Source organism: Ostrinia furnacalis, unplaced genomic scaffold (genome assembly GCF_004193835.3).
Source record: "Ostrinia furnacalis isolate ACB-3 unplaced genomic scaffold, ASM419383v2 OfSCF4245, whole genome shotgun sequence".
Lineage (NCBI taxonomy): Eukaryota > Metazoa > Arthropoda > Insecta > Lepidoptera > Crambidae > Ostrinia > Ostrinia furnacalis.
The window spans coordinates 194216-216519 of record NW_021134484.1 but is presented as its reverse complement, the minus strand read 5'-3'; the positions used below and the strand labels follow the sequence as shown (position 1 = coordinate 216519).

The 22304-nt window shown below is 37.7% G+C and overlaps 2 protein-coding genes and 2 long non-coding RNA genes across 5 annotated transcripts in view; all 4 read left to right on the top strand.

Annotated features, from left to right (window-relative positions):
* LOC114359176 (focal adhesion kinase 1-like) overlaps positions 1-17896 on the top strand; it is a 44555-nt gene extending 26659 nt beyond the window's left edge. The window contains exons 3-11 of the mRNA XM_028313458.1: positions 3222-3409; positions 3837-3992; positions 4351-4430; positions 14993-15149; positions 15651-15795; positions 16697-16827; positions 17253-17339; positions 17677-17758; positions 17850-17896. Coding sequence (XP_028169259.1) covers positions 3222-3409; positions 3837-3992; positions 4351-4430; positions 14993-15149; positions 15651-15795; positions 16697-16827; positions 17253-17339; positions 17677-17758; positions 17850-17896 — 1073 coding nt within the window. The remainder of the gene's footprint in view (positions 1-3221; positions 3410-3836; positions 3993-4350; positions 4431-14992; positions 15150-15650; positions 15796-16696; positions 16828-17252; positions 17340-17676; positions 17759-17849) is intronic.
* Positions 5892-8293, top strand: LOC114359234 (uncharacterized). Its single transcript, XR_003656412.1, has 2 exons — positions 5892-5925; positions 6977-8293. It is a non-coding gene; the product is annotated as an uncharacterized LOC114359234 (long non-coding RNA).
* On the top strand, positions 9062-10949 carry LOC114359232 (gastrula zinc finger protein XlCGF8.2DB-like). 2 transcript variants are annotated; one of them, XM_028313531.1, is made up of 3 exons: positions 9062-9140; positions 9362-9493; positions 9845-10949. In XM_028313531.1, the coding sequence occupies exons 2-3, from the start codon at positions 9384-9386 to the stop codon at positions 10884-10886; spliced, it is 1152 nt and encodes a 383-aa protein (XP_028169332.1). In that variant the 5' UTR covers positions 9062-9140; positions 9362-9383; the 3' UTR covers positions 10887-10949. The 2 variants fall into 2 exon arrangements, with proteins under 2 accessions (XP_028169332.1, XP_028169331.1); XM_028313530.1 differs by having other exon boundaries at positions 9089-9274.
* LOC114359235 (uncharacterized) lies at positions 11638-14590 on the top strand. The gene is made up of 3 exons (XR_003656413.1): positions 11638-11802; positions 13233-13305; positions 14502-14590. It is a non-coding gene; the product is annotated as an uncharacterized LOC114359235 (long non-coding RNA).
* Positions 17897-22304: the final 4408 nt, after the last annotated feature.

Here is a 22304-nt window from a genome sequence, read left to right as displayed (position 1 = left end):
GCGGCTCGCCCAAGAGACACCCGGCCGCTGCCAGCGCCGCACATGGTAAGAAAAAGAACTTTAAAAAGACGATCCATTTAGTTATTTTATTCATCAACAGCCTTACGTCGACTACTTTCCCTTCTGGCCTTTAGCGATAAGCTGCTAACGCTGCACTGACAGCTCAAGGTAAGAACTCCTCAGCAAATCATTTATCAACAGTCAGTCTGAGTCTGAAGTGCCAGTGCTGCTTATGGTATTAGTCCATGCCCATTATGCAACTCGTATCGCTAGGCGGCTCGCCCAAGGAACTCGCCGTACGCTGAGGTTGTCTTACTCTACAGTCCACGTCCTGTAACCACATCACTAGCTAGGCTCGCGCCAAAAGAATCTCGGCTCCTACCAGTATCGCTTACAGTACGTAAATTCTATGTGAAAAGACGCATCCATAGCTTGCAGATGATGACGACGATGATAATGAGATCAATATGGTCTAGCGATAGAAGACCCGAAAAAATATTACCAAGAAACTTATCTTCCTCCACCCACTAAGGTTACGAACCCCCGAAGCTCCAATCACAAGTATATTTATGTAGCTAAGTTAACAAGTGTTTGTTTACAAGCTCCGGCATAATAAAACGCGAATAATAATCCCCTGTCGTCGGCTCGAGCCCGGATTTAGGGGAAACCAGCCAGACAATGGAGGGGCTCCTTGATTGAAACTAAGTTAAATGTTCTCAGTATCCAACAATATGAAAATCTACATAATGTTTGAGGCATTAGTTTGTTAGGTAGTTGCACAGTATATTTTTTTTGTATATACTTAAAGGGGGTAGATATATTGTCTAAATAATATTTTTGTATCTACTCGAAAACTATTTGGAAAGTTTGTTTGCAGTAAGTGGAATTCTTTACACAAAACATGACGTGATATCTGAACTGATCAATGGAAACTAAGAGCATAGGCATGGTTTACTTACACAAAGGCTGAATTGTTTCCAGAACTTTTTCAGACTGGTTCAATTCTCGATAAAACTGATGTGCTGATAGTTTTTAAATTGAAATAAAATATTAAACTCTGTGCTATGCGAAGGCCCTTAGACTTTTAAATACGCCCCTGACAGGATTGCTCATTTGTTTCATTTTAATGAACCAAGCATTATATTACGGAGGCAAAAAACCGGCCAAGTGCGAGTCGCATTCGCACACAAGGGCTCCGTACAAGTTTGAATATGCTGTACTTTTGCTATCTATTAAATACATACTTCGTACCTACATCAAACCGAAAACAGCAAAAAAAAACATGTTTCTTGTGTGAGCCTCTCTGTTGTTATAGCGGCATACATATTTTGAGAAAATTTGAACTGTACTACTACATTTTATGATTAAAAAAATATAGCGTCAAAATAGCACACGGGGAGGCACATTTTAGGCACAATTTTAGGTTTCCATTACCAGTCACCCCTGAGTACGGAACCCTAAAAATGTGGGAAGATTCCATAGATTGAAAAATACGTTTTACATTTTATGTGGCTTTGCGAGAAATGGAGAACCATACTGGAATTGTGGTTTCTAATTTGTAGAATGTACGAGTATTTTTCCAACGGTTGAATAATAAAAATGAGATGCACGTGATTTAAAAAGCTTTTGCGAGAGGTAAATTATTATCTAATCTCGAAGTTTTTAAAAATTAATAGTTAGGTCGTTTTATTTATTCTGATATCAGCACCTATGTACCCAAGCAACTGCACTCAGGAGGATTTGATGAGTGCTACTGACAACGCCACTCTTGTGGCGGAGTTTTGGGCTGACACTGTGTAGGTTTGTTGTCGACACGAAAAGAAGAAGAAGCACATAGTAGCAGGATTTAGGATTTCTTAAACTTAACCATAATCAGGTGAATGCATAACATGTTTGATTTAATTCTTTATTTTAATAGGTAAGCCCTTTTCAGGGCACTTTTACCAAATATAGCTTGCCTCACCAGAAAAACATATCTGGTGTAAACATATCTAGAAAATATACGTAAATCAAAATTTTCATTTTTAAGTACCTACCTACTAATAGTGACTTGAGTTTCTTGCGCTGCTTCTTCTCGGCAGTGGCTCATTTATTGTCCCGAAGCAATGGTAGTTTTAAAGTAGGTAAGTAATACAGGGACGTGTAAATCCATCTTGCAATGTTAATGAATTTGAATATTGTACAGTCGTCAGCACATAAGACCTTTTAATATTTGTTGCGGTGTAGCCTCTGCTTTATCTACATACAGGGTGTTTAGCTGATACTCTGTTGCTGGAATTAAGCTTAAATAAACAACCCATTTTGTCACGTCTGTGTACCGACTGTCTGATGCGGTGGTGACGTCACGCCAATCAATACGTACGTAACGAGCTCGATGCCTTTGTATGGAGGTTAATTAACGCTTTTAATAGGGAAGCTGTGTAATGAAGATATTATTTTGGTTATTGGGAACCTTATTTATTATTTAATGAAGATTTTTCGGAAGCTTTGCTAAATAATAAGAAAAGTAGACTGATAGGACTATGATGTGCCTATAGTTTAATGACCTCTAAGTACTCATACAGACTAGTATTTATAGAGTATTTCATATCATCATCATTCAGACAAACGAAGGACTTGGCCTACTCCCCCTTATCAGACGAGTTGAAAGGCCTCATATTCATTGCCGTTATGATTGATAACTGATATTCCCTGAGATACTTTTCCTATTCCCTTCTTTCCCTACCCTCACTGTATTAGGTTTCTTGTTAAGTTTGGTAACAGGACTATTCCCAAATCTCGTTCCCACTGCTGTAATGCCGGTGTAGCCAGAATCTACAGCTTAACGCCAATAAAAACCAACCAGTGAAGGCCAGTTTATCCTGGAGAAAGCTTGAGAGTTTTGTAAGCTAATTAAGAAAATCACTGCCCTGTCTTTTAAGGTGCCATTGAATACTTACTTACAGGGCAGATTATGTAACATCCTAGACTGCATCTCACTTAACACCAGGTTCGATTGCGGTCAAATCAGTGGCGGATTTAAATTTTTGCCGCCCGTAGGCTAGAAATCTTTATTTAACTTTTATCTTCTGAAATCGAGTAAGCGTCATCTGAAATCTGCCGTAATAGGACGCTGCCGCCCCTAGGCCGCGGCCTATACGGCCTATTGACAGATCCAGGACTGGATCAAATACCTGCCTTGTTATGCATAAAAAACATTAAATATGCCCTGTTTTTTCCAGGCACACCAGCGGGCGACCAGTCCACCCTGAAGGTGCACCTGCCCAATGGCGGGTTCAACGTGGTCAGAGCGTCGGCTGATGAAGACGTCAGGTCGGTGCTCCGGCTGCTGGCAGCGCGGCTGGCTTCGGGCGACCGAGTCTACACGTCCTGTTACGCGTTGAGGGCCAGAAGACTTACCACGGGAAAAGTGAGTGTTATAAGTCCACTGCTTAAAGGTTTTAGCATCTTATTCACTCTTGTCTTGAAAGCTGTAGACATCGGAAGGTGTCGACTCACTATCACCAGCTAAAGCTGTTGATTGCAGTAGGTACCTACTCGTAGAATAGTAATAAGAAAACGCTTCATGCTTTTGTTTCTATAGTCTCTTCTTCAATACAGTCGACTGAATGATGGCTTCCCTCCATTTACTTCTCATCTTTTGGCCTCCTTATTTGGACCAAAACCAAATTGTCTAAAGCAAAAAGTTTTATCTTGCAAAACTAGCCTTGACCTGTCAGAACTTACAAATCTAACATCACCCTCCCTAACTTTCTCCTATTCCCAGATCCACCAAGACACGCCGGTGTCAGCTGTTGACAAAATGGCTGCCTAACTTCCAAACTTGTATATTCCAGATAAGATGGATCCACCAAGACACGCCGGTGTCGGAGCTGCTCACAAAATGGCCGGCGAGCGAGTGGCGCCTAGAACTGCGCGTGCGCTACTTGCCGGCCAACCTGCGAGCGCTGTGCGACGCAGACCGCGTCACGTTCCACTATTACTACGACCAGGTATTACAAATACTCAATACTCAGGATATACTCAATACTCAGTATATACTCAATACTCAGTATATACTCAATATTCAGTACTCAATATGCTCATTAATTGGCTGGTGAGGGAGTCGCTGCTGTGCGAGGCCGGCCTGGTATTTTTAATACAAAATCTCAGTAGGTACTCAATACTCAGTGCTCAATATTCAATCATGCAAAAAATGAGCTGATTTTTAAACACTGATTCAGAAATCAATATCGTATTCAGGATCTGTGATCTTGAATGATCAACTTGAACATGACCTCTTGTTGATAGGTATTTGTCTATAATTTCATGTTACTCTGAAAGCTTTAAATATGTTTCTTTAATTTCCAGGTTCGACATGACTACCTCAACGCCAACCATCCTATGGTAGACCAGGATTTGGCGATACAAATATGTTGTTTAGAGATTAAGTAAGTATAAAAAACTATAAGTACATATTTTGAAATGTCTAATGTAGTTTATTACTTTACTTTGAAAGTAATAGATGATTTAATATCATAAATATGTAAAACAAACAATAATTTACGTGTTCATTGAATTAAAGAGGGTTTAATTGGACTATAAACACTTATAATAGCTTAATTGATCGTATAATCAACACACGTAATATTTATGGTTTAATTATTCATCCAAGAATATTCCGTAATAATATCCCACATAAGGTAGACTTACTCATAGGATGTGTCGAGGCCATTTCTCTAAAACATGGAACTATAGCTCGCGCAATAAGAATTGAGGCAAACTATCGTTGCGCGACCTGCGAGTATGCTTAAAACGCTTACAAAGTATTAAGCAATGGCAGCCCGGACTTATTGTGTAACTAATTTAAAACTTATCTAAAGAATTCCATAGTCAAGAAATGGATTATGAACGAGTTTGTGGGATTTGATGAATCGACCACAATAAGGAAGCTAAAGTGTTAGTGCTTCCTTCCGAACGGGCTTTGTGCTCAGGGACCAAGGTATTATTACCATCTCGGTTTTTCTATTTATGCTAGGCTAGGGGGGTATCTACCCTGCCTATCGTGGTATCTACCACGATACCACGATGCAGGATTGTAGGCGCGGTAGTGTATATAAATAATATCCTTAGACATTTTNGTAGGTGTAACGCCCCGGCAACGCCCCGCTTTCATCATCGTGTTGTAAATTCAGCAAAGCCGAGGGGCATTTTTGGAGGATTTTCGGAGGTAGTAGGCTAGACGTAAGCCCCGTTAACGCCCCGCACTTGTATCACGAGGTAGGAAGCTGGACCAACGCCCCGGTAACGCCCCGCACATGTACCAGGAGGTAGGAGGCTCAACGGCCCGCCGCACAGTAGTTTGATTTTAAAAAAAGGTGGACATACGATCGAAAGTCATAATTTCACCGAAACAAAAATTGTTTTGGATAGCATTTTGAATGCTGATCAACATTTGTCATTATGCATTTTTCGATAAAACGAGCCTTTCATGCTTAAAAAAATATGACAAGAAAATTTGTATGGAGAAAAATCTTTTTTATTTTTTTTCTGGCTACCTATGGTGCCTAACATTACTACATAAATACTTTTTGCGGGCATTACTCGCTTGGCCGCGCGTGCCCGCAAAAAGTATTTATGTAGTAATGTTAGGCACCATAGGTACTTACGACTACATAAGGTTTGACCGCTACAGTTTGCAATAGTAGCCAGAAAAAAAATAAAAAAGATTTTTCTCCATACAAATTTTCTTGTTATATTTTTTTTAAGCATGAAAGGCTCGTTTTATCGAAAAATGCATAATGACAAATGTTGATCAGCATTCAAAATTCTATCCTAAACAATTTTTGTTTCGGTGAAATTATGACTTTCGATCGTATGTCCACCTTTTTTTAAAATCAAACTACTGTGCGCCGGCAGGCTTCGAGCTACTCCAAGTACCAGGAGGTAGGTATGCCGTACGCCCCGGTAACGCCCCGCTTTCATCATAGTATTAGTGTTGTAAAAGCCGAGCGGCATTTTTGGAGGATTTTCGGAGGTAGTAGGCTAGACGTACGCCCCGGTAACGCCCCGCACTTGTGCCAGGTGGGTAGTAGGAAGTTTGACGTACGCCCCGGTTACAGTGTCCGGTGAGGCAGTGTCCTTTTTAGGCCTTCTTTCGTTCGTCTTTAGGCCAGTCAAGAAAAACATCCGATTGGTCGCTTCCAGATGAACTTAAACGAATTTTTTACCAGTTTCTAGTGAATAATTAAGCTACCTGCCCAATTTTTTTCCGATTTTTCTGATGGCTAGAATCTCGATTATCCGGGCTTCGATTATCCGGATATCCGATTATCCGGACTCATTCTTCATGGTTTCTAATTACCGATTCAGGATCTGGACCCATAAAAACCGAAGGCGCCGCCAACGTAACATGGTACGGACGTCTTTTTGGTTCATTGGTAAAAGAAATGGATGTCCAATGGTCTAAAATTTAGATTTTTAGACTCTAAAATGATGTATTGAAAACCCTTTCTGTTGTAAAAAGTTAAGTATTGTTTGATTTTACTTTGAAATCGATTATCCGGATTTTCGATTATCCGGACCACCCACTAATTGATCCGGATAATCGGGATTCTAAAGCCTGGTCCGTGAGCACGTAGAATCCCGTCCAATGACCCCAAGCCGCCCATCCTTGTCGCTCGCGCGTAATTATGTTGCTGTCGCGCTCGCACACTCACTGCGCGGGCGCCCGTCGCACAGTCGCGACAGCAATATAATTACGCGTGAGCGATAAGGATGGGTAGCTTGGGGTCATTGGACGGGATTCTACGTGCTCACGGACCAGGCTTTACTGTATGAAGGATTGTACAGCGCCCCTAGCGGGAAACTTTCAAAAACTAAAATTTTCACACATTTTTAAACGTGCTCACGTTGTAAACTCTCACTCAGCCCACAGGTGATCCGTTTGCTCTGTTGCCATAAAATGCCGTAAAAAAAACTATTTATTTTCCCCCAGGTGCTTTTCAATACTGCGCCCGGCTACTCGTCGGGGCTGGAGCCCGTCGCCCGCGCCCGCAGCCCCCGTGGAGACCCGGCTTTCGACCGGGGGTTCTAGGCTCGCTGGACATAGCAAGGACATACGCAGTTCAAATAGTTAAATAAAAAAAAAAGTTCCAATTTTAAACATTTTCGGACATAGTGTAATAAAAGGCTTCCAGTTTCCAATTCGAGACGCTGCCTTCCATGACAGAGGGTTCTAGGCTCGCTGGACATAGCAAGGACATACACAGTTGAAATAGTTAAATAAACCAATTTTAAACATTAACTAAAAAAAAGTTCCAATTTGTCAACATTTTTCGCGCGTAAGACTAAATAGGGTGTAATAAAAAGGCTTCCAATTTCTAATGCGGGACGCTGCCTTCCAAGACAGAGGGTTTTAGGCTCGCATGGACATAGCAAGGACATACACAGTTTCAAATAGATAAATAAAAACAAAAGTTCCAATTTGTCAACATTTTACGCGCGTAAGACTATAATAGGAATAATAGGATGTAATTTAATTAGACTTAAACAGAGCAAGTTCTAATTTATTATACCAAGTTCCAATTTGGACTGTTAAACATAGCAAATTAGTTGATTGAAAACAGCAAAAACAAAAAAAAATATCTTTGTTTTTTTGACATAAAGCGAGGTTTAGACTAGTAATCAAACTTGCAGAAGTTGACTTCCGCAAGCTGTCACCACTGTAAATAGCCGCGGCAAGCCAACTTCTGCAAAATTTATACAGTGGTAGCTTGCAAAGTCCATTCCATTTCTGCAAATGTTATTGCTAGCCTAAACCGCGCCTTAGACTTAAAATATATGTAATAATAAGGCTCATGTATCTAGTTAGTAAGTCGCCCTTTTAAGTATTTCTAAAACAGGTTGTCCTTAGCAAGTTCGGTAATATGTCTAAAAGGTCACTCTGTATCATTTTTACACTGCCAAGTTATCCATGCTGGATTTGCTCTTTGCTACTTATATTTTAAAGTTCTGAGTATATAATTAATTATAGTATTAAGTACAATAATATACAATATGAATAACATTGTAACTTACACTTTTGTACAACTTTTAACAGACACAATATCTATTCCATAAAGTTGTACAAACATGTAACTTGAGTTACAATGTTATTCGTATTGTGCGTCAATATAATAATAATCAAGCAATAAAATGTGAATGAAACATTATTAATAACATTACAACGTACGAGTATATGCCTTATGTAAATGAAAAATTGTAATAGTGCATTTTATATGAATTAGCGATTCCGTTTAAAACCGTACTTATGTTCATAATCAACAATAACAATATTGAATAAATATTTTTGGGTTTACGTGTAGATTTAATATTGCTAAAATACGTCTAAAATAGACGATAAATGATCAAAACATATTTAGAGTTAAATTTAAGTTTTTAACTGAAGCTGGAAGTGATTGTAGGCTTAAGAATATGACTGTAAAATACTTAATGTAAATAAAACATTTGATTTTGTAAAGACATTTTATTATTTTGATTTCGACGGCGACATCTAGTTGGTAATTTCAGAACCCATGATAAATATAGTGCCTCTTTAATTTTTTTAAATGCAAGAAACCTTCGCTTTAAAATTCTGCAAGTTTTGTTGCTAGTTAAAACAAAAGACTAGCAATATAAAAACTTGCAGAAGTTGACTTCCGCACGCTGTTTTCTACTGTAAATAGCTGTTGTGGTATAAGCCAACGTTGCAAGATTTACAGTGGTGGTGACAGCTTGCGGAAGTCAACTTCAGAAAATTTTATTGCTAGTCTAAACCTCTCATAACAGAGAAAATTCAAGTTCTCACATTCTCTCTCAGTCGTAAGTTTATTAGCAATTTATTAACCAAGCTGGGAAACTAATTTATGCCGTCTCTACTATGACAGCTACTCGAAGACTAAATCGAAAATATGCGGCGTTGATTCTGCAATTCGATTTGTAACTGAGCTAACAATAAGTGAGCTATTTAACAGTTGAATCGGAGACAAGAACAGAAATATCGATTAAGTTGAGTGAACATTCAACATCACTAGTAAGTATGATATGTCAGTCAAAAAAAAAATCACTTTGCTTGTTTGTTGATTACGTTACGTTGTTTACAAATTCGGTTCATACGTTTTGTAAGCGCTTTTTAACATCATTTTAGATAAAATATGCAAATTACTTGCAAAAAATAAAAATACAATAGATGTGACTTGACTTGAAGAAGAGTAGCATAAAGTTTCTATTTCATAACCTTACAAAAACAAATCGTGTTCGTAATTCAGTGCAATTTATCAACTAAAATGCTTGTTAGTCTATTTTAATCATAATAACTTTACACCTAGTTGCTATTTAACAGGTAAGCCTGCAATTTTTCAATAATGGAAGACTCTCAAGACTCGAACTTGAAAGAGAAACATGACACGGAGTTCGACGCGTTCACTGATGGCAAGACTGTGCAAAGGAGGTACCGGCTAAGAGAGCCAAAACCGTAAGTCTGAAAGCCAAGTCATAAAAGTAATTTATTTTCTACTAAAAGGCTTTAAAATTGCTTTTATATGTCCCAGTGTTACTTCTATAACCCAAACCACTGCTTTTAGACAATAAATGGGCCAATGCTAAGGATTTTATTTTCCCTAACTCAATGAAAGTATCAATTCCTAACTTACTGTCCTTTCTCTAAGTTGTCTGGAATATATTGTTTTGTAGCAATGAGACTAAATTGTACTGTACAGTATTAATTAGTTTTGTGATGTAATTAATCATCAGTTTTGTGTTGTAACTAGAGTGCAATACATACTTATTATTAACCCTTAATCTTACCTATGCTTTATTATTTCAGAGTGAAGAAAGAAATCGTAGAGGAGATACCAACAAAAGTAAGCCGCAAAAAAGAACTTAAATATGATTCTGACGCACAAACATATGAATGCCAAAAGTGTATGAAAAATTTTGACACAAAAACTGGCCTTTTGAACCACATCCGAATGCACGATGCCGTTAAAAAGTTCACATGCGCTCTCTGCAATGAAGAATTTGCTACGAACGAAAAATTAATCAAACACAAAGTTGTCCATAAGGACGAAGATAGGACTTTCTTTTGCAAGAATTGCAAATTGGCCTTTACTGACCATTGCGACTTCTTGATCCACGATTTAACTCACACAAACAAGAAAATGTACAAGTGTGTTGAATGCTCTTTGTATTACAAACAGCATTACATGAAACTGCACATCGAGACACATTTCGATAAGAAATTACAATGTAATAAGTGTAATAAGTATTTTCAAACGCCAACCACTTTTAAAGTGCATATGAAAACTCATGATAAATCCACTCATCTAGAGTGTGTAGAGTGTGGTAAGTCGGTAATTGACAAAAAAAGTATGGATTACCACATGATATCGCACACCGGAGTGAAACCGTACCAATGTTTGTACTGCGGTGTTGGTTTTGCAACTACTCAACAGAGAACTGTCCACACGAGAAAACACACAAACGAGCGGCCTTACCAGTGCGATATATGTGATCGTAAATTTAAGCAGACGTCCGATCTGAAATATCATATGATAACGCATGACACGGAGAAAAAATTTGAATGTGAGGAATGCGGAAAAAAGTATTTCCATGCACAAGGGCTTCGTTATCATATGAAAAGTCACACGAAAGAGGATTTGTTTGATTGTCCTCAATGCGATGTGAAGTGTCCGTCGCGTCAAGCCCTGAGAACTCATTTGGTTTATAAACACATGGATTCGAAGGACTTTAAGTGTGATTACTGCAATCTTTCGTACAAAACTATTACAGCAATCAGAAGACATTATAAATCGAAGACACATCAAAGGGCTGTGTATGGTAAATGTAAAGATGAAACAGAAGAATAGATGAAAAGTGGCCTGAGGTCAATATTTTTGTACATGAACTGTCTAAGACGTGCCACAGAAATGAATCCAAAAAGAGATCAGTGGGTTAATTTTAATAAGTTCCAAATTATAATTTTTTGCTGTAACATTTAAAATGACTGTGCAACTGGCATAGACGGAGAAGAAAATTATTTTATTAAAATATTTTTTACTGTTTTAAAAGTGTTACTGGTGTTACAAACAGCAATTAGCTCAGTGTACAATTTTGCTTCACAGACAATGTTTTTTGCACTATTACTTATTATCAGTTGTTTTTTTTATTATTATTCATATTTTAATCATTTAAAAAACGAATAATAATTATTCGTGAATATTTTTATCCTATTGTGTCTATTAATTATTGTAATTAATTATCATTAAAATTGTTAACATTATAATATTTCCTATTAAATGCATTGAAATTATTATTTATGTGTTAATTATTTTGCAAATCCCAGAAACTTTTATACCACTGGCGTCGCCCGTGTGTAATTTTTTGTCAAGCACAAAAAATTCGAACGCATCCCTGTTTCAGAAACCGGGGCAAAACTATCCTATGTCCTTTCCCGGCACAAATTTCATCAAAATTGGTTCAGTAGTTAGTGTACTTTTATTAAACGAATTTACTAACATTCCTAATAATACAAATCGAATAAGAAATTAATTATAAACACAATCATAATCGAAAGTGCTTTTTATTGAGCGTCTTGGCACATCACTATCGGCTGTCAACCTATAAAAAAAATAGTCAAGTAAATATTTTTTGTATCGTCTAATTTTTAATGTAAATTAATGTTTAATGCTTATTTCTGTACATATACGTTTAGGATAAATCATGTGTAATCTGCCTTAGTTATTTTGTGGTGTGTGTAGTGTTTACTTTTCGTGTATTGTGCTGGTAAGTGCGAGCGCTTGGTTCGTGACTTCTAACCTTCTATTCCAAGATTTCGCGCGAAAAACTCTTTTGAAGAGTATCAAAACAAACCTGCAACTGATATAAATGCTGGGATATTGAGTTTTGGTTGATTCTTTGTCCATTGAATTAATTATGTAGTGTCTGTATTCTGAAAATTGGTTCCGAAACGATATCGCGCAGCGCGTATTTTGCTATTGTAAAGTGGACCTTAGTGTCTTGGTAATAAGGTTGAAATAGTAATAAAAATTATTTCGCGTTATTGGGATTCAGAATAGGGACGCGTAACAAGTTATTAAGTTAGCACGAAAATTGAATCGAGATCGTTTTACACGACTTTTGTCCAAAAAAATTTAATTAATTTGTAAGTTTATAATAATTACGTACATAAATAAAACTTATTAATTACTCCAATTAACTAAACTGATATCAAATTATGAAATGCCTAATAAAATTATTATAATTAAAGTACCTACTTCAAAATTTTCTATTTATTTATTAATTAATAATTATGTTATTAATTATATAATTAATTTGAACTGGCCTCAGACCTCAGTTATTTGATGAGATTTAATATTTAGCAATAATTTCTTGAATAATAGGTATACTGTTTTAAAGTTGATATGGAATCAAATAGGTCCCGCTGTAGCGAAGATTGGCTGAAAAGGAAACATAAGAAATATAAGAAGCAGTATGCGACATCTATTTTATTTTCACACAGCTTTACACATTAAGATACAGATCAATAACTATAAGAGGTACTGGCAAGCTTATTTCTTAAAAGAGATTTCTGCAAGCCGACCATCGTCAATATACTCCACATTGAGACAGACAGCAAAACTTTTCAAAAATATTTATAAAATTAGAAAATTACACCCTGGTTAGAAAGGTCAATAAATAAATTAAAGACATAATCAGAATGCACTTATTAACAATTAGGTACTGCTTCAGATGCAAAGATCATAATTGCTGTAATTTTTCTATTCTTAATTAATTTAATCAATTAATATTATTGTATTACATTTGCACACCGGTACAATCCCTGGTAGAACATGATTGGAAGTATTGGAACTGCCTCAGATACAAATAAAATTGTTTGATTTTATTTTCTTTGATGAGAATGGAACTTAAAACTTCTCAACTGATGCAACAAACACTTGAAACCACAAGGTAAATAATTAGAAGATTCAACAGTGTTCATTGTGGCAGTCGTTTTGCTCATCATCATCATCATTACAGCCACAGGACGTCCATTGCTGAACATAGTTTACAGAAGCCTCCGCCAATGATGTCCATATTGACCGGTTCAGCGCCTTCCTGCTACCTTTATAAGGTCCTGGGGGTGATTTTATTTAAATAAGAAGTGTTATTAAAGAAACACACATAGAATAAACTTTATTTTATTTATCTTGCAGGTAAAAAAATTATAATCATGTCTAAAGACAAATGCTGCGTGGGAGGATGCAGTAACGTCCCACCATATTTTAAGTGAGTATCACTGGTATCACAAATTTTTTTTTGAAAGGTCAAATCACAGAAACCGACAGACTCTGGTTTTAAATAAATGAAATTTTAATGTACTAATTATTTCTTTTAAAATAATTTCCACGACGCATCCAGGTTCTTTCCCAGATCATCGGTGCTCCGGGTGGGAGATCTGTCCAAACTAATTTCGTTAAATTATAAATAACTTGAAAAAATCGAACTGCCTAAGGCGGAAATCGATCCCACGACCTTCCGCTTGCCGGGCGACTGCTCTTCCAACTGAGCTACTTAGGCCCAGAACACACGGTGAAACGCAATTGCAACGAAACTGCAACTTCTAGTTACTTTTGAGTTGCATCTAAGTTTCTGCCATAGATTCCGTTGAGGCCACACATGACGCGACCAGTTTGAAACCGGTTGAAATGGACACTGGATGAACAACCGTCGAAATTTTCAAGTGTAAGACGCTGTTGCGGCCGCGTTTTGTTTCATCAATGTTTGGTTTGGTAGTACTATCCTTCCTTTAATCATCCAACAGAAAATATTGTAACAAATATTTGATAACTAGCGACACGCCCCGGCTTCGCACGGGTGCTAAGTAAACATATAAACCTTCCTCTTGAATCACTCTATTTATTAAAAAAAACCGTATCAAAATCCGTTGCGTAGTTTTAAAGATCTAAGCATACATAGATATAGACAGCAGAAAGCGATTTTGTTTTATAAATACTATGTAATGATGCGACTTCGTACGCGTGGATCCCGTTTTACCCTCTTAGGGGTGGAGTTTCGTAAAATTCGTTCTTAGTGAGCACCTACGTTCTAAAAGAAACCCCCATGCAAAATTTGAGACTCCTAGCACTTGTAGTTTCTGAGATATCGTGATGAGTGAGTCAGTCAATCAGTGACCTTTCGCTTTTATAAATACAGGGTGTTTGGCGGAAGGTTAGACAAACTTCGTGGGTGTATCGGTAAAATAATTTTAAGTACCTATACCAATTCGCCCATTTGACCCTAAGTGAGCTACTTTTTTTAATGGATATTGTTGTTTTTATTTATTTTTTTCCAAAATTTTACCTATTGAACTTGTATTCTTAAAATGACCTTACCTATAGGTACACCTACGAAGTTTGTCTTACCTTCCGCCAAACACCCTGTATAGATAATATAGTAATTTTGTTATATACCTCTCTCTCTAGGTTCCCTACCAGTCGGGTGATATTCCGCAAATGGCTGTCAGCATTAGGCACGCGGTGCAAGATCAAACTGGCGGACCATCACGCGGTGATCTCGGTACGTATCATCATCATCATCATTTCAGCCAATGACAGTCATTGTTGGCGCCATAGAGCATGATCTCCCGCTTTTGTATCTTGTTTGTGTTATATTGAAAATAATNACAACGGATATAAACATACTTAAATACTTTTTTTTGTAAATACATACTTATTATACATAGAAAACACCCAGTCCAATACAAACAAATATGTTCATGCACACAAATGTTTGTACTGTGCGGGAATCGAACCCGCTACCTCCGGAATAGTAGTCCGTTTCGAACCACTACACCAAACGACCGACATAGTATACCATAGTAAAGTCGTGTCAGCGCCATCTGTTAGGTGGTCACTAGTGGTGTTGTAGCGCGTCGTAGATGTCGCCAAAAGTTATTTGAAACCTTTCTTCTCAGGTACTTCTGCAAAGACATGCAGATCTCGTTGGACAAGAAGTTCAACGTGGAGTACCTCGAGAAGGAGTTTGGACTACACAAGTTCCTGCCTAAGTCCGTGCTCGACGCCATCAAGCCCAAAGTGCTGAAGAAAGCGATCCAGCAGCAGTTCAAAAAGGTAAATATTTTTATCTTCTACATGAGAAACGTTTCGATGAGCGCAGAGCCGGTCGTTGTGGACAACCTTGGAAGAGGCCTTTGTCCTGCAGTGGACGTCATTTGGCTGAAACTACTTTTTCTATTTAGTTAATATACCTCCTATTCCACTATAATACCAAGTAGGGCAAGCTATTTGGGACAAGTATAAGCGCCCTGGAAAGGGCCTAAGTACCTACTGAATAAAAGTTTTGGTGTCAGGCAATCAAATATAAAAATAAGCAATTCACGAAATATTCGTAAACATAGTCAAAGTCATTTACTTGTTCCATAAACAATAACAATATAATCGTATTGGAAATTACAAAAAAAATGAAAAATTAATAAACATCAACCAATATAAAATCACAAAGTAAACAACACAGCATAAAACTTTAAGGAAGCATTTAACAAAATTATATACTTATTACTTTTTATCATTTAAATAATCCGTAATTTAATTAATGCACTTTGTAATTCCCAGGTGGCAAACATGAGCGACAACGAATGCATGCTCAAGTATTTGGAGACGATGCACACGCATTACGGCTACGACCGGGAGACTTTCACGGGCGCCCTAGGGACTGGCTGGGCGATACCTGTCGAACTGGCCATCGGGCCTGATATCGGTAAGGAACAGAATCGTCTAGCAGGTGAAGACTGTTCAACTTTCACTGGTAACAGGAGACTTTCACGTGCTGGGCGATACCTGTTCAACTGGCTATAGGCCTGACTGATGTCGGTAAGGAACAGAATCGTCTAGCAAGTGAAGACGCACTACGGCTACGAACAGGACTCACTGGCGCCCTGGGGACTGCCTGGGCGATACCTGTCGAGCTGGCCGTCGGGCCTGATATCAGTAAGGAACAGAATGGTCTAGCTAGCAGGTGAAGACTGTTCACCTTTCACTGGTAACATGAAGTAATAAGTGACGATGCTCATGAAGTATGGTTACGACCGGGAGACTTCCACAAGAGCACTGAGGACTGGCTGGGCGATACCAGTCGAGTTGGCCATCGGGTCTAACTTTCATTACTAATATAAAGCATAGGGGCATTGAACTGGGACTGAGCTGAAGCTACAATAATTGAGAAACCGTCGGCCAGGGGACTGATAGATAATGGCGCCAAACTGGTAATAAATACAAAACCTGGAATACGAAATCTAGCAAATATGAAAGAGTTCTCCTACGCCTCAGTGCATACCAGATAGCGCCACTGTCCTAGCCACTACTAAAGCCTGGTCCGTGAGCACGTAGAATCCCGTCCAATGACCCCAAGCTGCCCATCCTTGTCGCTCGAACGTAATTATGTTGCTGTCGCGCTCGCACACTCACTGCGGGCGCGCGTCGCACAGTCGCGACAGCAATATAATTACGCGCGAGCGATAAGGATGGGTAGCTTGGGGTCATTGGACGGGATTCTACGTGCTCACGGACCAGGCTTTAGTGAGTAACAGGATCTTACTAGCCCAGTGTTAGTCGCAGTTTCTAATTTTACATTATTGTTTGAAAGTGACGTATGATTTCAGACATATCGTACGTGTCGCACAAAGCGGGCGAGCCTCCAACGTATACCAAGATAGCATCGTTCAGCGATATAGTCGCAGTGCAGACACTCAAGTCGGCTTGCACGCAGCAGTCGCAGCAAACACAGACGCAGGTATACATAATAAAACAAGTGTATATTAGGTCCTATTATTATACTTATCCACCGTCGTCCAACCACAAGGTGGACCGACGACCTTATGACAGGTAAAGCAAGAAGGCGCTGGATGTAGGCCGCTACCAACCGCGCGATATGGAAATCATTGGGGGAGGCCTATGTTCAGCAGTGGACGTCCTGTGGCTGAAATGATAATGATGATGATTATACCTCTTACATAGGCGCATAAGTAATTGACTCGTGATAACAACGTTCCTTTTAACAAATAAATATTTGACTGCCTGAAGTTGGCTTGGCGATGTGGATTTATGTGTGTATGCATAATTTTTCTAAGTAGGATTTTTTTATTTATTTTATAATCCAAGTTAGAAAAAAAAGTCGATTGCGTGATTTAATTAAGAACAATTAAATGACTTTTTCAGAGCGGGTCTTCTTGTGGCAAGGCAGCGTTACAGTTAAGGGTGAAAGGGGCGACGGAGACTTTGACAATAACGTGCAGCAGTGTTGAGGTAACTATTTGATATTTATAATGATAATTAATTAAATATCTAATAACCTAATTACTTACTGAAAACATACTGACTGGAAAAACGCGGCAAAACAACTGACAGCCGCGAGCTGTCACTTGTAACAAATTATGTCTTTTGTTTTTTCTTTGTGGCTAAGCAGAGGTTTTATTTGAACATTATTCTAATTTCGAGTCACTGTTTATTACTTTTTTTTCTTGCACATTGCGTCATGATTTTTCGATTAACACAGTTGGATATGCCAAGTCGCAGATAAAATGACCTATCGATATTAGTCTTAAAACTAAGAGGATTAAAGTTTATTTTCCGTATTTTTCAGGCTGCAGAAAGCTTGGCGGATTTAGTAGACGGATACTGTAGACTAGTCACAGACTCGCAGACGTCATTATGGAACAGAACTAGTAAGTATATAAATAAAGTATTTATTATATTATATGTGATGTGTTGTATATTATGTCCATTACTTCAAACATGCTCATTTTTAATTTCAAGCTACTGTATGGAAATCGTTCAACTGTCAATGCAAAAGTAAGTTATGAATTCGGAATATTCGTAGGTAGTAAATGCCAGAATCCAAATATTTTTATGAAAAAGATCATTTTGTCTGATCTATGCCTTTTTCTATGTAGATAATNAAAAACATTTGTATGAAAAAATCTAAACCGCGTAAGATAAACGCTTGAAATTTGGCATGCAGGTACCTTAGTAAACTTAAAGCTTAGTTACAACAGGATATTGCAAAATTCCCACGGGAACGGAAGTTAGCGGGAAAAAAAAATTGTATGAAAAAATCTGAACCGCGTAAGATAGATGAAGGGGGGGTAAAACGAGATCCACGCGTACGAAGTCGCGGGCGGCCGCTAGTAATTTAATAAAACGTTACCTGAACTAAACGGAAAACGTGAAAGTTACAAATGAGAGCTGTCAGTTGATCCTCACGGGTGTCAAGCATGGCTAGAGACAGGTCTTGTACCAGGCGAGCATAGGGCGTGGAGCGGTAGTCGGCTCTACGTAAGGCTTTCTCTCTAACCCGGTACGAAAATGGGGCAATTCTACAATGAATACGCAAAATATAGCAGTCAGAAACTTTTTGAACAACATCTACCAGAGACATTTGCATTTATTTTGAACTGACGTAACAAGAAAAATATGCTTCAAAATAAATACTTACCACTTTACACTCACCACTTTACCACTTTACAATAATTATCTCATTCAAAATGTATGGCATTTCTAGTCCGATAAAATCTACTACATTGTTTTTATAACAACGCAGGTATTTGACCGCTTTCGCACAATTATCATTGTGCATGCGAGTATACATAGAGGTAATATGACTCGTATTTACATTAGTACGAGTGTTAGTGATAAGCTAAAATTATAAAACATAAGTAAGCAATTACAAAGTACCTCTAACTAGTTTTGATGAGTAAAACAAGTATTGATTTGAATTCAATTCTCTTTCGATTCGATTTCGTTCGTAAACCAACATAATTTACTCTTTAACTTGGGTGCCAAGTTATACTTCGTACAGGGGGTGGGTGTCTGGTGGCTCGTAGTCCGTAGCTCGTAGCAACGTAGCCGTAGCACGTAGCCACCCCTCAGCGTTCCTGCCGCCCTGGTAGCTTTTCACGTTCTGAAAGGGTTACTGCTGAAACTGAAAAGGGGTGAGTGGCGCTGTATGGAGTAAATGTGGGCTGAATTTTAACTGCGTTGTTAAATAAAAATGTTTTTAACTGTACTTTTAAATTACTACTACGTAAATTTTTCTTTTCACATTAGTTAGTGTATGTAAAACATACTATTTCACTATGAAATTGATTTAAAACAACAACGAATTAAATACACGTTCATTATGTTTGCAATCGCCGTTTACACAAAACATTGTCAAATTCTTTCAAAAAAAGACCGACTCGATTAAACATAGTTGAATAACTTACCCACTTTAAATCTTTTTTTTACGCCATTTACATACCTAGGCTAAAGCAAAGCTCCCTGAAAAGCTCTGTAGCTACAGCCCGTAACCCGTAGCAACAGGCGAGGCTACGCCGTAGTAGATTCCGTAGCCGCCTCTGTAGTCATGTGCTCCGAGTACTTTTTCGCGTAGCGAAAGGGTTATCTGCTGAAACCAAGTAAGGGTTGAGTGAAAAGCAGAGTGAATTTTCAGTATTATTAATTTCAATGTTCAGTATATTTCAGCAGAAAAGTGTCCCAAATTCGTGAAGTTTTATAAAATTCATTTTACATTTAAACATTTATTTGAAGTACTGTAATTTGTTTTCTTTAATGCATATACCTCAAAATAAAAAAAAAATTAAAAGGTCCACTGCCCACTAACAATGGAATGGTAGTTAAATGAATATCTGCTGCCAAGCGTGCGGTTCTAGAATCTTTTCACGTACCAAAAGGGTGAATTGAAATAGTACGACCAAAACGTGAAAACTTTCAGCATTCAACTGACTATAAATGGGATGGATCATCGACAATAGTCAATTTTTTAATAGCGTAGATCGATTTACCACCGTAATTTATCGCATTAAATTGGTCAAAAATATAGTAATAATCATTAAAAAATGTAGATTTAGATCACACTATAGTCTGACTAAACTAGTACTTTGCAACTCGTTTCAAAAAAATGTATTTTAACTTTTTGTTTCAAAATAATACCACACCTAAAGATATCTTTCTCTCTAATGTCTAATACTAACCAGAAAAATGAAAATGTGTTTATTTCAATTCATTCAAAATGTTAAATAATCTAATTTATTACAATATGTCATATCTGTTCATTTATTTCTTTATTATTAATTTATTTATTGATAAAGATACACCAACAGCAATATACATTTAAGACACTCACATATTGGGGTTACAGTTTAAATATTATGATCATAAAAATAAATAAAATAATTCATATGAAAATGGTAACCGGCTGTATTTTTTCATGGCGCGCCTCAGTATACCAGGAGGTCATAAAACTGAAAGACTCCTTCAGTGGCGCATCGAATACGTTTTCACTTCCCCCACCTTAATCGAAGTGGTTTCAGGGAAATTGCAGGACATTTCCACGAAAAATGATGGCAGACAACAAAGAAAATAAAAAATTGAGTTGTTTTATTTTCTTTTAAGGTACATTTTCACAAAAACATGGAATTTTCTGCATATTTCGAGTCGAAGGTACCAGGCAGGCAAAGAAGCGAGGATACTCGTATCAAAAGATCGTCCTTTCACCATGGTAACGCCGACAACGCCAAGTTTTTCGTCATGGCAACGTCACACTTTCGAACTGGCGTACCAGGATCACATAAACCATCAGCAGTTAAACGTGTCACGAATACCGCGTTTCGCGCTTTGCACGTTTGGAGTTTACCCAGTTTCACTGAAGACGTTCCCTGAAAAATAGAGCTGGGAAAAACGGGAAAAGAAGATTTGGATTTTCTTAGACGAGGGTTTGTAAAAATCCAAGCCTTGAATACTAGGAGCGTATAACGTTGGAGAAGGTCGGAAAAACGTCGAACAAACGCGAACAAAAAAGCTAATGCGCATGTTTTGGGTGTGTGAAAAATAAAAAAGTGAAGTGGGCGGAGCTTAGAACACACACATGGAAAGGGTAGGAAAAACGTTTTCCCAGCGTGGTCGTGGTGGAGCTTTTTAAGTTTTTTGGAATACTTTAAAAAAGCTTTTCCGATTTGTCTGTTTGAATTTTCTTTACCAGGAGCGCATGATCGGCCGTAGGTGGAAAATGTTAGGAATGCGCTCAAGAATTTGTGGCGCTCTGAAAAGCCGCTTCGTAGGGGAGATTTTCCCGCATTCGAGTATTTTTCCTACCAGGCGCACATGAACTGGAGAGGGTGCGAAGCAATCGCAAGAATGTGAAGAATTTAGGGTTGGGGTTGGATTCTTGCTGTGTTGAACTTGAGTAACGATAAGTTAATAAAGTGTTTTGGTGCAAACTGTTGAAAATGTACAGAATAACACAAATGAATTATAATAACGTTATTTGAAATCAAAAACTTATGTTTTTAGAGAACTTAAAATAGTTAGTTCATAACCCATTGTTTTTTTTTAATTAACGTTAAATAATTACTACTTCTAAAATTGTAATTGTAATTTACTTTCGGTATTAAAAAGCTCTCTATAATAATCCACTTATTAAGTACGAGTATTTCTATTACTTTGTTTTTCTGTTATTTTCTAACAAATAGGTTATTCTGAGCACAAAGCGAAACCGGTTCGTTAATCCGGGCCAAGCCCGGATAACCCGGGTTTAGCGGGTTAAGAATGCTTAAATCCGTTATCAAGTACCAGGAGTTCATAGGCCGAAAGGGGTGTTTAATCCGCCTCGCTATTTTTGCCGGTTAGGGCAACCCTTCAACTGCTTCAACTTTCCTACTAAAATTCCAATTAAATGAAGAAAACACTGGAAAATCATATAAAGGCGATAATATTAATGTAATTTAAAATACTTAACCGTTTTTCTTTAAAATATTAAAGAGGAAATAAACAAAATATTGGAGATCTTTTCCCGCGCATTTTCTCCATCCAAAATATCCTTACATTACAAAACCAACCTTAATCAATTTACCGTAGATACGAATTTTCTTCATCAGCAATACCCTGTACTACGAATCGATATTCGTAGCCAAGTGGGCGGGGCCAAGGGGTAAGGAAAGCTTCACCCCTCTCTTTCAGATTAACCCTCTCTTTCTACCCTTGGGAAAAGCTTTCGGAGTACCAGGAGCCAAGACTGGCAGCGGATAGTTAGGAGGTGTGCTTAGGAAAACCCGTAGATGTAAAATGTATATCACAGTATCGCCAGCTCTCTACATTTATTACACACAGTATCGTTTTGCGTAGTTATAAACGGTTTTGATTGTTATATAAATAGGTGTATGTATACTAATGTATAGATCTATTAAAATCAAACTAAGTAAGTGGTAATGATTC

Excerpts from the sequence above, each read along its gene's own strand:
- LOC114359232 (XM_028313531.1), top strand. The coding sequence starts at position 9,384 with ATGGAAGACTCTCAAGACTCGAACTTGAAAGAGAAACATGACACGGAG. Across the intron at positions 9,494-9,844 it reads CGGCTAAGAGAGCCAAAACC|AGTGAAGAAAGAAATCGTAG; the intron begins GTAAGTCTGAAA and ends TTATTATTTCAG.